The sequence below is a fragment of the Lutra lutra genome, chromosome 12, assembly GCF_902655055.1.
Source record: "Lutra lutra chromosome 12, mLutLut1.2, whole genome shotgun sequence".
NCBI classification, from domain to species: Eukaryota; Metazoa; Chordata; class Mammalia; order Carnivora; family Mustelidae; genus Lutra; species Lutra lutra.
Window position 1 is genome coordinate 85350941 of NC_062289.1, and position 13957 is coordinate 85364897.

At 43.8% G+C, this 13957-nt stretch overlaps 2 protein-coding genes across 2 annotated transcripts in view; one reads left to right on the top strand and one right to left on the bottom strand.

Annotated features, from left to right (window-relative positions):
• The window catches only part of IFT81 (intraflagellar transport 81), a 191283-nt gene that overhangs the window by 16466 nt on the left and 160860 nt on the right, over positions 1-13957 (top strand). The gene's annotated exons all lie outside the window — the stretch shown is intronic.
• Positions 8280-13957, bottom strand: part of P2RX7 (purinergic receptor P2X 7) — a 49144-nt gene continuing 43466 nt past the window's right edge. Inside the window, exons 12-13 of the mRNA XM_047696342.1 lie at positions 13509-13610; positions 8280-10183 (exon numbers count right to left, since the gene is read on the bottom strand). Of these exons, the coding sequence (XP_047552298.1) occupies positions 9689-10183; positions 13509-13610 (597 nt within the window). The 3' untranslated portion in view covers positions 8280-9688. The remainder of the gene's footprint in view (positions 10184-13508; positions 13611-13957) is intronic.

Genomic DNA, 13957 nt, shown 5'->3' on the forward strand with positions numbered 1-13957 from the left:
ATTTTATTTTAACTATTTTTTTGTTTTAAAGATTTTATTTATTTGACAGAGAGAAAGATCACAAGTAGGCAGAGAGGCAGGCAGAGAGAGAAGGGGAAGCAGGCTCCCTGCTGAGCAGAGAGCCTGATGCGGGGCTCGATCCCAGGACCCTGGGATCATGACCTGAGCCGAAGGCAGAGGCTTAACCCACTGATCCACCCAGGCGCCCCTATTTTAACTATTTTTAGTTGTACATTTCAGTGGCATCAAGTATATTTACAATGTTGGGCAACCGTCTGTCACCATCCATCTCTAGAACTTTTTCATCATCTCAAATAGAGGCTCTGTACCCATTAAACACTTGCTATTTCCCTCTTCTGCGAGTGTCTGGTAACCTTTATTCTGTTTTGTGTCTGTGGATTTGCCTGTTCTGGATATTTCATATAAACAGAATGGTACAGTATGTGGCTTCTTGTCTGACTTATTTCACTCAGCATCATGTTTTTAAGGTTCATCCATGTTGTACAATGTATCAGAACTTCATCCCATTTTATGGCCAAAGAATATTCCATCGTATAGATAGATCCCATTTTGCTTATCTACTCATCTGTTGGTGGACACTGGGTTGTTACCATCTTTTGGTGATTGTCAGTGGACATTTGTGTACAGGTGTCCGTTTGAGTCCCTGCTTTCAATTCTTTGGGGTATATACCTGGAAGTGGAGTAACTGGATCCTGTGGAAATTCCGTATTTAAGTATTTGAGGAACTGCCAAGTTCATGCATTACGTTTTATATTCAGAATACATTTGTCACAATTAAAAAGAAAGAAGGGAGGGGCGCCTGGGTGGCTCAGTCTGTTAAGTGTTTGCCTTCGGCTCAGGTCATGATCCCGGGGTCCTGGGATTGAGTCCCATGTCAGGTTTCCTGCTTAGCAGGGTGTCTGTTTCTCCCTCTGCCTCTGACCCTCCCCCCCCCCCCCCCCCCCGCTCATGCTCTCTCTCTTTCAAATAAATAAATAAAATCTTTACAAAAAAATAAAGAAGGGAGGTGTATTTGGTAGCACTGTCATAACAAAGCACCACAGACAGAATGATTTAAGCAATAGAAATCTGTTTCCTCACAATTCCGGAGGCTGAAAGTCTGAGATCTTGGTGTTGGCTTCTCTCCTTGTCCACTCCCACATCAGTCACATGATTTTCCCTCTGTGTCAGTGTCTTAATCTCTTCTTAGAAAAACACCAGTCAGATTGGATTAGAGCTCATTTTACCTTAATTACCTCATTGAAGACTACATCCCCAAATCCAGGCCTGGTCTGAGATGATGGGGAGTTAGGACTTCAGTGTATGCATCAGTGGAGGGGGGCTGCAAAATTTAACCCATAACAGTGGGCAAAGAGCCAGCCATAGGCCAACTATTCATTGACTTCCCCAAACAAACCATGGTAGAGGAAAACCGGAAGGATGGTTTTTAATTTTGATTTTTGGATTTCAGGAAATGGCATTGACCTTTTCTGATATTCCTCAATTGATTTGTCATTATCCAGGGCATATTCCAATGAGGAATGAGGAGGCCCTTCTTTGTCTTCCTTTTTTTTTTTTTTTTAAAGATTTTTATTTATTAGGGGCGCCTGGGTGGGCTCAGTAGGTTAAGCATCTGCCTTTGGCTCAGTTCATGATCCCAGAGTCCTGGGATCAAGTTCCTCATCGGGCTCCTTGCTCAGCGGGGAGCCTGCTCCTCTGCCTGCTGCTCCCCCTACTTGTGCTCTCTTTCTCTCTTTCGATAAATAAATCTTTTAAAAAAATATTTTTATTATTTGAGAGAGAGCGAAAAAGCATGTGTGAGTGTAGTGGGGATGGGCAGAGGGAGAGAGAATCTCAAGCAGAGTCCCCACTGAGCACAAAGCTGGGTGTGGGGCTCGATCTCACAACCCTGAGATCAGGACCTGAGCCAAGACCAAGAGTCAGACATTTAACCGAGTGAGCCACCCAGGCGCCCCTTCTTTGTTTTCTTCTTTTTCTTTTTTTTTTTTTTAAGATTTTATTTATTTATTTGACAGAGAGAGATCACAAGTAGGCGGAGAGGCAGGCAGAGAGAGAGAGGGAAGCAGGCTTCCTGCTGAGCAGAGAGCCCGATGTGGGACTCGATCCCAGGACCCTGAGATCATGACCTGAGCCGAAGGCAGCGGCTTAACCCACTGAGCCACCCAGGCGCCCCCCTTCTTTGTTTTCTTAAATGTACATTCAGGATTAAAGGTTCTTGACAACTACTATCTGTGCCGGAAATAAAAGAGAGAGCTCTAATTAAAGGCTCACATTCTCCTTAAGGAAAAATGTCACACAGATGTGTTCTGCCTTGAACATCTCTCAATATCATGTGCTCTCCTTCTTTGGCATCATTTTAAGTTGTTGCATGAGGCTGTATTACATGAGTGTGCCGTCATTTATTGGACTAACCCCCTTTTGTTGGATCTAAAGGAATTTAACAAAATTCTTTCTTCTATCCCCACCTCCAAATTAGTAGTCCAGGTTGCTTACTGAATCACTCCTCTATGATCCCAGGTGACTTCCTAAGTAATTTCCCATCCCAGGGTTTCTCTCTAGCCAACATCCTCGTGGCTGCCTGAAGGATGTTCTTGTTTGTTTGTTTTCCTTAAAGATTATATTTTTCATTTGTCAGAGAGAGGGAGAGAGAAAAAACGAGCATGCGTACAAGCAGGGGGAGCAGCAGGTAGAGGAAGAAGCAGGCATCCTGCTGAAAAGGAGCCCGATGCAGGGCTGGATCCCAGGACCCTGGGATCATGACCTGAGCGAAAGGCAGACTCTTAACTGACTGAGCCACCCAGGCATCCCTGCCTGAAGGATGTTCTTTTTGTTTGTTTGTTATTAACCTATAATGAATTATTTTCCCCAGGGGTACAGGTCTGTGAATCATCAGGCTTACACATTTCACAGCACTCACCATAGCACATTCCCTCCCCAATGTCCATAATCCCTCCACCCACTCCCTACCCCCCACCCCCAGCAACCCTCAGTTTGTTTTGTGAGATTAAGAGTCTCTTATGCTTTGTCTCCCTCCTGATCCCATCTTGTTTGATTTTTTCCCTCCCTATCCCCCATCACCCCCCACTCTGCCTCTCAAGTTCCTTATATCAGAGAGAACATGTGATAATTGTCTTTTTCTGATTGACTTATTTCATTTAGCATAATACCCTCTAGTTCCATCCACATCGTTGCAAATGGCAAGGTTTTGTTTCTTTTGATGGCTGCTTAGTATTCCATTGTATATATATACCACATCCTGAAGGATGTTCTTAACTCACTGCTTTCCTTGGTCCCTGTCAGCCCAAGAATGGCTCTTTGTTGACTTTGCAAATGGTCCAAACACTTCTGCCTTTTTTTCCTTCCCCAGGATTTTCTGCACATCAGTCTCTTTTCATCTTCTTCTACTTTCTTCCCATTCTGGGGAGCTAGCCAGGTCTCCCAGCAATTTGAGTACATACCATACGCCTTTCTTTCTGGGCCTGGCTCGTGCTGTTGTTCCTTTCAGGAGTGGCTCTTCTCCTCCCACCAGATGATGTTTCTAGTCTCTTCATCTAGGGAGGGCCAGCTCCTGTCTCGAGAGCTTCACAAACTCCCTGTAGTTACCCTTGCCTATATGGATTTTGCCTTTCTTTGCAGTTTTGGTTCAGTGAGATGGGCCCACACAGTTCATGAAGCAGTAAGAAAACAAGGCTTTGTCCCTCCCTGGATAGACTTAGAAGACAAGGATGTGTTGTAAATGTCCCCGCCACACTGGCCATATGACAGTTCTTGGAACACGCTCACTTTTTTTCCCACTTCAGTGTTTGCCCTTGCTGTCCCTCTGTTCCTCCAACTCGTCCCAGCCAGCTTCTTCCTGACATTCGGATCTAGCTTAAATGTCACTTCCTTGGAGAGGCCATCCCTGATCCCTATCAGAAGTAACCCCATTGTTTCTGTTACGGCATGCTGCTTGTTTTTCTTATGCCCTTTACCCCAAGATGTTCTCATCTCATTTCTTTATACATTGCTCACCCGCTTTCTTCACTGCACCTAACCTCCTGGACAACCTGGCTTGTTCACCTGTTTATCCCTAGTACCTGCATAGTGCCAAGATGGGCAGTAAATGTTTACTGAGCGATTAGTGAGATTGGATGGAATGGGGGCAGGAAAGGGGGACATGGACAGGGGACATGGAAACTGTCACTTGAATTTCTGGCTTGGGAGATTGAGCTGATGGCAGGTGGTGTTACTACTAACTGAGCTTGGGATTTCTGGAGGAGCATCTGTGGCTGAGGTGGAGCGAGCAGAGGTAGTGACTTCTCCTTTGTACTCATTCGATTTGCCTCTAAACTATTTCAGTGGAATATTTAGAGGTTATTAAATAGGCACCATCCAAATCACAGTAATAGCTAGCATAGTTAGACATATGGTTAAACTTTAAAAAATAATAATAGCTAACATTTTTTAAAATTTAACTTTATTTTTTTATTAACATATAATGAATTATTAGCCCCAGGAGTACAGGTCTGTGAATCGTCAGGCTTACACAATTCCCAGCACTCACAATAGTACATGCCCTCCCCAATGTCCGTAACCCAGCCACCCTATCCCTAATCCCCTTAGCTAACATTTTAAAAAAAGATTTATTTTAGAGAGAGTGCAAGTGGGAGGGACAGAGGGAGAGGGAGAGAATCTTTTTAAATTAAATTAAATTATTTTATTTATTTGTTTGAGAGAGAGAGAGAGCAAGCACAAGCAGGTAGAGGAGCAGAGGGAGAGGGAGAAGCAGGCTCTCCCACTGAGCAGGGAGCATTGGCTCGGAGCTTGATCCCAGGACCCCGGGATCATGACCTGAGCCAAAGCCAGATGCTTAACCAACTGAGCCACCCAGGCACCCCCTTTTTAAAATTTATTTATTTATTTATTTTAAAGATTTTATTTATTTATTTGACACAGAGAGATCACAAGTAGGCAGAGAGTCAGGTGCGGGGGAGGGGAGGCAGGCCCCCTGCTGAGCAGGGAGCCCAATGAGGGGCATGATCCCAGGACCCTGAGACCATGACCTGAGCTGAAGGCAGAGGCTTCAGAGAGAGAGCACACTCATCGTGAGCAAGGGGGAGGGGCAGAGAGAGAAGCAGGCTCCCCAATGAGCAGCAAGTCTGATGTGGGGCTCTATTCCAGGACCTTGAGATCAGGGCCTGAGCCAAAGGCAGGTCCTCAACCTACTGAGCCACCCAGGCGCCCCAAGAGAAAATCTTAAGCAGACTCTGAGCTGAGCCTGGAGCCTGACACGAGGCTCAGTCTTATGCCTCTGAGATCATGACCTGAGCTGAAATCAAGAGTCGGACACTTAACCAACTGTGCCACCCATGTGTTCCCAATAGCTAACATTTATTGAGTGCTTCTTTTGTAACAGGCAGTGAGCAGGGTGCTCTACATGTATTTACACTGACGACGTTTAAGACTTACAACAACCCTGGACACAAAGATGCAACTGAGGATTCTAACCATTAGATGAGCTGCCTGAGTCCTCTTAGCTAATTTGTGACTCAGGATTTGACTCTAGGTGGTCAGTTTCCAGAGTCTCTCTCCACTGTACCACCATGCTGGAAGAGGCATGTAATGGACCCAAAGCCAAGATGAGTCCTTTGCCTTTGAGGAGCTTATTTTTTGCTTGGGGAATAAAATATAACTCCTAACTTACTATACTGACCAGGCTTGCATTAAGCACTCATTCAAGCCTGTCAAGTATGGCAATTATTTGGTTAAAATGGCCAGTCAGTATTGGGTGCCTCATCTGCTGATTTCAGAAGACCCAGTCTCATGTGACCTTGACAATTAAGAGGAACTAAGGATGTTAGGAATGCAAAATCCTCTCCACAGATCATCATTTATTTTGGAAACATATTTTATAAGCCTTTATAACGCAACTGGAAAAGAGGAAACTAAAAGATCACAGTAAAAGCCAAAGAAGATAGTGATGTCTAGATCTCTTTAAAAGAGAGTCAGAGTCAGTCAGGGGGCACTTGGGATTCCCAGAATGATGACTGCATGGGATTAGAATATGTGTTAAGAAATATATAAGCAGGGGCGACTGGGTGGCTCAGTGGGTTAAAGCCTCTGCGTTCGGCTCAGGTCATGATCTCAGGGTCCTGGGATCGAGCCCCGCGCCGGGCTCTCTGCTCAGCGGGGAGCTTGCTTCCTCCTCTCTCTCTGCCTGCCTCTCCGCCTACTTGTGATCTCTCTCTGTCAAATAAATAAAATCTTAAAAAAAAAATTAAAAAAAAAAGAAATATACAAGCAGCAGGAAGTAAAACCACATGCAATGCACCCATTGCTTAATTTTTTTTTTAAGATTTTATTTATTTATTTGACAGACAGAGATTACAAGTAGGAGGAGAGGCAGGCAGAGAGAGAGGAGGCTCCCCGTGGAGCAGAGAGCCCAATGTGGGGCTCGATCCCAGGACCCTGGGACCATGACCCGCGGGCCGAAGGCAGAGGCTTTAAACCACTGAGCCACCCAGGCACCCTGCTTAATTAAAAAAAAAAAAAAAGATTAAAAGAAGAGTTTTCTAAAAAAGATTTCAATTGTGTCATTAACTACAGGAGTTAGTCTAGTCTCCTTAGGTTGAGGCATCCATGCCAGAAGATTGTCCTCCACTTCAGGTGCCAGTCGCAAGTCCCAGGGTGTCCCCTGTACCTCAGACCAAGTGGCTGTAAATTGGGGGTTTCCATAACCCTGTTCTCAGGTTTGGTCATTTACCGTAATGGTACACAGAACTCAGGGAAACCATTTTTTGTATTTACTGGTTTATTATAAAGGATACAGACTACAACCAGATGAAGAGGCAAGGTCCAAAACAGTCCTGAGCACAGATGTTTCTGTCCCTGTGGAGTTGGGGTGCGCCACTCTCCTAGCATGTAGATGTGTTCATTGATTCAGGAGTTCTCCAAATTTCGTAATTGAGACATTTTTTAGGGGGGCTTTATCACGTGGGTGCAATCAATTTTTAACTCCATTTCCAACTCCTCTCCACTCTAGAGGATGAGAGAATGGGGCTCAAAGGTCTAAGCTTCTGATTGTAGCTTGGTCTTTCTGGCAGCCAGCCCCCATCCTGAAGTTTGGAGCCCACCAAGAGTTGTGTTGTTAGAACACAAGACATTCTTATCACCCAGCAGATTCTAAGAGATTTAGGAGCTCTATGTCAGGAATTGGGAGCAGAGACCAAATATATATCTTATAATGTCATAGTTCCTCAAAATATATGTTGAATGAAAGTGTCAATGCCTGACCGTGATTTGGGGATCTTCTGAGAAAAGGAAGTCGAAGGAACACTTCAGTAATCATAAATTAAACATTATCTTTTATAATTAAAACAATGATATTTTTATTATCAAAACATATTATCTAGTTAAGACATGTGAATACCAAACTAGAATTAGGATGTATTCAAAAACTGGTGCCCTGTGAAGAGAGAAATGCAAGTTCATTACCAATTCTACATGAAACCAGCTAATGTTATAAGAAAGATCTCTAATACGGACATGAAATAGTGAATGCTGGGCAATTATCCTATAGAATAATGGGCTTAAGTACAAGAAAACAGATCCTATAAAGTGCGATTCTCCTTGGGATGCCTTTGCTGATGACATTAGTTTTTGCAGTCGACTAAAAACCAGATACAAATAAGATGCACGTTATTGTTGGAAGTGTCAGACATTACACACTGTTGACATAACACATCACCCTCTCACCTAAAGCATCTGTGGGGAAGGTGAAAGGGGATAGTAGGAAGATCCAGGGCCTAATTGTCATTACAAATTCTGACTCCATTTGGGGCCTCCAGGGGTGATAAAAATACACTAGGGATAAGGCATCAAGAAATAAAGTAAAATAAAATAAAGGTATAAAGTTTCAGCGGTTTATCAGAATGGAAATCTGTAGCTCATACATTAGACTTCTAGGAGCAAAAATTTAAATTCTAAAGAAGTCCCATATAACCAACTTTTCGAATACATTTCTTACATATAAGAAGTCATATATCATCTCCTATCTCTGAAAGATAGTAAAGATGAAAGTTCAGTCTGGCCTAGTTTATTCCTGAGTTTAAAGCCAGATAAAATCCTGGGTCAAAAAAAGAAGTGTTTTGCTCATATTCACTTTACATGAATACAGTAAAAAGCACCTGGTTTTCAAAACATATCAAAATGGTACACCTTAGAATATGTATTAAGAAAACTCATAGACCCTTCATCATTTACAGTGTTGAATAGTGGTCTTTATTTATTCTTTAAAAGAGTTGTTTAGAAATAATCAATTCTAATACCAGAACCATGAAAAGGAAATCCTGAAGGAAGATTCTAAAACCTCTGACTATCCATTTTCACATTCTTACAGGTCACTGTACAGAAATGGTAAAGGTTTGGGTGTGAGTTGCTTTTTAAGTGGCATCTAGACTGTGTCCATTCTGATTGGCTGCGAGGTGCAGGATGTTAAGGAAAGAAAGGTGGCCTTTTCCAGTTTTAGCAGCAGTAGCTACTTCCAGTCCTAGTAATAGGCTGTGGGTGAGAATGGATTGGGTGGTTCAGCAGTTAGACTGGATGGATTCCAGGGCTGGTCTGGTGGGTTCCCTGATTTGTTCTTATCCATGATAGGACTGCCGAACAGAGACCGAAGCCCCCATGGAGCTTCAGGGTTGGTCCAGTCTCCCTAAGAACCCTAGAACCATGGAAGGTCTAGGCCGAGTCTGTGTTCCAGTGAGTCAGGCTTGCTCTCTGTCCTCCATCTGTTGCTGCGTCTCAAACAACACAGAACTTAGTGGCTTAAAACAATGGTTTTCTTCCGTGGGTGCCCTGGGAGGTGTCTCCTGCAGTGGCAGTCCGATGCTAGTAGGGCGTGGAATCATCTAAAGGCTTCTCTCCCATGTCCAGTGACTGCGTTTGGATGTCTTGGAAGCTGGGAACTGGTCAGACATCTCTGTTGTCCATGTGGCTTCTGGAGCTGCCTCACAGTTGAGTGGTCTGAGGAGAGGCAGACCTCTGTATGGGGGCTGGCTTCGCAGCAGCCATGGGGCAGGACGGGAGGTGGAAGCTGTCAGCCCCAAGACCAAGACCCCGAAGCCAGAACAGCGTTACTTCCACGATTGGCTAAAGCAGTCAATGCTGCGCACATGCAGGGGGAGGAGACATAACCCTTAGGTTATGGACAGGTGCCCAAGAATTTGGCCACCATTAATCCTCCACAGTCTCCAGCCAGCACCCCAAGATTTGTTCATAGTCGTCCTTATCCCAGTCTGGCCTCACAAGGAGCCACTTCGCATTCATGTAGCTCTTTGTGCATTGACCAGAAAGTTCATGTACACTCTCTGTTTGTCCTCCCGACCCCTCAGTTGGGATAGCAGGTTGGGTAGGAGGGCAACTGCGGCACAGAGTTAAAAGCCAAGGACCACACAACTTGCTGGGGACAGAACTGAGGCACAGATCCGAATCTCTCGACTCGGTCCCTGCTGAGGGATTCGGGTTTGTTTGTTTGTTTGTTTGTTCATTCTGCGCTCTGACACGTCTAGAGCTGCAGGAGCGGAAAACACATTTCCCTTTGGTTGAACGTTTGGCCACAGATCTTTGCAGGTCAAGCTCATGGCGCAAACAAAGGAAACAAACATTAACACGCCTGCTCAGCCCTGTGCCATCAGCAAGGACTCTGGAAGCCGGTGTATCGGCCTTCACTCTTGGGAAACTCTCTCCGGATTGTCCAGCGGCAGCAGCTGGGCAGGATGGCAAAGTCGGCGAGGTCCTGGGAGCCGAAGCGCCAGGTGGTGTAGCACCTGTAGGCACAGTGCCGCAGCCGGCTGTTGGCATTGTCATCCAGCACCAGCAAGGGCTCCTGGTAGAGCAGGAGGAACTGCAGGACCTGTCGGGACAAGACAAGCTTCCTGAAGGGCTCCGAGGTGGTGATGCAGGCACCGGCCTTTTTCCGACAGCACAGCTCTTCCAGGCATCTGTCGCTCTCGGGGAGCTGGGATGGGAGGCAGTGTCCACACTGGCACCAGTCTGGGCTGTTGGTGGATATAGGAGTCACTTCCCTACTTAGCGGCTGCATCTCCTCTGGTTGCCCAGGAGTAGGTGATGGGTCAAAGAGAGACAGCGACAGCCTGGACAAGTCCGTGAAGTCCGTTGAGGGTCTCTGAAAAAGTCGTTTCCAAACCCATCAGCGGTGACAAACTCTAGGACTCTAGATTCTTTAATTTTGGTATTAACTTATAAAATTACACTTAATATCACATTAATACCAGTAGCTGTCATTTATCAAATGTATATATCAAGACTATGCTAGTGTTTTATAAATTTGCCCTTTAGCTTTTTTTTTTTTTTTGAGGTCCTACCTTTTTTTTTTTTTTAAGATTTTATTTATTTATTTGACAGAGATCACAAGTAGGCAGAGAGGCAGGCAGAGAGAGAGGGGGAAGCAGGCTCCCCGCTGAGCAGAGAGCCCCATGTGGGGCTCGATCCCAGAACCCTGAGATCATGACCTGAGCCGAAGGCAGAGGCTTTAACCCACTGAGCCACCCAGGTGCCCCTGCCCTTTAGCTTTTGAAGAACCTTGTGAGATATGTGTCCTTCTCTCCATTTCACAGATTTGGAAAGTGAACTTCAGACACGCCAGGCCTCAAGGCAGGTATCACCTGCTCATGGAGACCTTCTTGCCCTGATCCCCCTGATCTAGGTAGTTCCCCTGCTCCCAGGTCACTCTTAGCGTGTCTTGAGATTTCGTGTTCTTCACAGTACTTGTCACTGTCTGAAATGATCCTGCTTATCGATATATCCTGTTGATGGTTCCTCCACATGAAAGCAGGGGTGGGGGGCCTGTTTGCTTTGTCACTGCTGTATCCCCATTACCTAGGCCAGTATCCAGCACATAGTAGACAGTAAATATTTGTTGATTTTGCTCTACTGTCTCCTTTTCCACCAGTCTCCCTCTTCTAGCAAATCCATTTATTATCCTCCAAGAGAAGTTGCCATCGTTGACATCATTTATATCTGTTCTTTGTAACATATACCTTCATTCATCAGGCAAAGTTTGAGTCAGTAAAATTTAAAATTAAATAGTTCCTATACACGAGCACTTAGAGCAGCATAATTTACAATAGCCAAAGGGTAAAAACAACCCAAATATCCATCAACAAATGAATGGATAAAAATTTAATGTCTGAAACATTTATTTTCAGGGATCATTTCTGTAGTTTGTTAAAAATATGTCATGTCCATACGGTGGAGTATTATTCAGTCAAAAAAAAAAGGGGGAGCAGTGTACTGACACCTGCTACAAATAGATGAACCTTGAAGCCATTATGAAAAGTGAGAGAAGCCAGTCACAAGAAGGGAAATACTGTATGATTCTCTTTATATGAAATGTCCAAAATAGGCAAATCCATGCTGACAGAAAGCAGATTAATGATTGCCAGGAGCACCTGCGTGGTCATTGGGTTAAGCATCTGCCTTTGGCTCAGGTCATGATCTCAGGGTCCTGGGATCGAGCTCCAAGTCAGGCTCCCTGCTCAGCGAGGAGCCTGCTTCTCCCTTTCCCTTTGTTGCTCTCCCTGCTCATTCTCTCATTCTCTCTCTCTCGCCAAAAAAAAAAAAAAAGATTTCCAGGGACTAGGGGGAGGTGGGTGTGAGTAATGGCTGTTGAATGGGTACAGGGTTTCCTTTTGGGTTGATGAAAAAGTCCTAGAACTAGATAGTAGGATGGTTGCACAGCATTGTGGATAAACTTTTGAATTTTAAATGTCACTGAATTGTATGCTTTACAGTGGTTAAAATGGTAAATTTTATGTGTATTCCCCCTTACCACCCCTGAGTTCATGTTACACCCAAACCCAATAAGGACATTACAAGAATGGAAAAATTTTGGCCAGTCTCTCTCAATAAGAGATATAAAAATCTTAAATATTAGTGAATCAAATCCAGCAATGAATACATAGAGTAATATATTACCTTCAAATAGATTTTATTGCAAGAATGCAAGGTTGGCTTAATATTTGAAAATCAATTTCTGTTATTCACCACATAACGGAAAAAAGAAAACTCATTGATAATTTTTTGAAAAGCAGAAAATAGCATTATTTTAAAATTTAGTATTAATTTATAACAAAAATTCTTGCAAACTAAGAATGGAGGGGACTTTTCTCAATCTAGTAAAGCATTCTTTAAAATTCTACAACAGGGGCACCTTGGTGGCTCAGTTGTTAAGTGTCTGCCTTTGGCTGAGGTCATGATCCCAGGATCCTGGGATCAAGCCCCACATCAGGCTCCCTGCTTGGCAGGAAGCCTGCTTCGCCCTCTCCCACTCCCCCTACTTGTGTTCCCTCTCTTGCTGTCTCTCTCTTTGTCAAATAAATAAAATCTTTAAAAAAAAAAACAAAACCAAAAACCCTACAGTAGATACTAGAGTGAAATATGAAAAGCTTTCTTCCTGAGATAAAGAATGAGACAAAAAGATGTTTGCTATGACCACTTCTAGTCAGCGTTGTACCAGAGGTCCTAGCAGGTGTTATGAACACCAGGAGCTGGAAGAGGCAAAGAAGGATCCTTCTTTAGGGCCCTCAGAAGCCCTACCAACACCTTGGTTTCAGACTGCCAGCCTCCAGAATTGTGAGAGAATGAATTTCTGTTGTTTTCAGCTACTTAGTTTGCGGTGATTTATTATGGCAGCTGCAGAAATTATACAGTGAAGGTGTCCCGCAGTTGGAGCTGCTGCGGAGAGCGGGAATGAAAACACCCCCTTCAGAGAATGGCTTGATAGTGTCATATGCCGGGTCCACTTGTAGGCACCATCTGTTTACCACGGCAGCTTCACTGCATATGCGCTCCAAACCGAAAGCTACCCAAATGTCCATCAACAACAGAAGGAATAAATAAATTGGATGTTTAAAAAATGGAAATTATACAATGAGAATGAACTATGCCTATATACAATGTCATGGATCGCTCACAAAAACAATACCGAGTGAAAGAAGTCAGACAGTCCACAGAGTATATATTGAGTACATACACGATTCAAATTTTAGAAAATCCTGGAAGAGATTAAACTAACTTTTGGATACAGAATCATGATGATGTTTAAGGGAAAGTAGTGATTGGGTGGAGGCGTGAAAAGGGCTTCTGCTAATATTCTGGGTTACGTGTGTTTACTGTGTTAAAATTCGTCAATTGCAATTTATACAACTTTGTAGCTATATTTTTATTTATTTATTTTAAAGATTTAATTTATTCATTTGAGAGTGAGAGAGAAAGAGCACAATAGTGGGGTGAAGAGCAGAGGGAGAGGGAGAAGCAGACTGTGCGCTGAGCAGGGAGCCCGATGTGGGGCTCGATCCAGGACCCTGAGATCATGACCCGAGCTGAAGGCCGATGCTTAACTGACTGAGCCACCCAGGCGCCCTTTATATTTTTATTTAATAGTAACTTTTCTTTAAAAAAAAAAAAAAAGACTAAATGTTTTAACTTACTGGGACGTCTTCACCTTTGACATTTTGTAGACTTTCCCCAAGTAACTGCTGGTCCACCATCCTGATGTGGGGTTCATCCACAAAGGACACATATTTTAATGTCTAGGGAAAGAGAGTTAAAAATTTTACCCATTTTTGTACAGAACTGTCAACAATCACATACCTGAACAGGTCTAAAGGCAAGTGTTATTGCTACTTACCAAATGACAAACTGTTAGAAGCTGACCAAAACTCTTACTAGCCAAGAATGATTGATTTCTGAGTCCCAAGGTGACTCAGCAGTAGAACCCTATGCACTTTAATATGTGGGCTCAGAGTCTCCAAAGCTTCCTCCCTAATGATTTTAGGTCTCCCATGTGCTATGTAAAAGTCCTCTGTTATGTTCCCTCTATTTCAGTAACTCTACATCGAGTATCTCCTGAAAATTTTACTGTTGCAACTTAAATAAT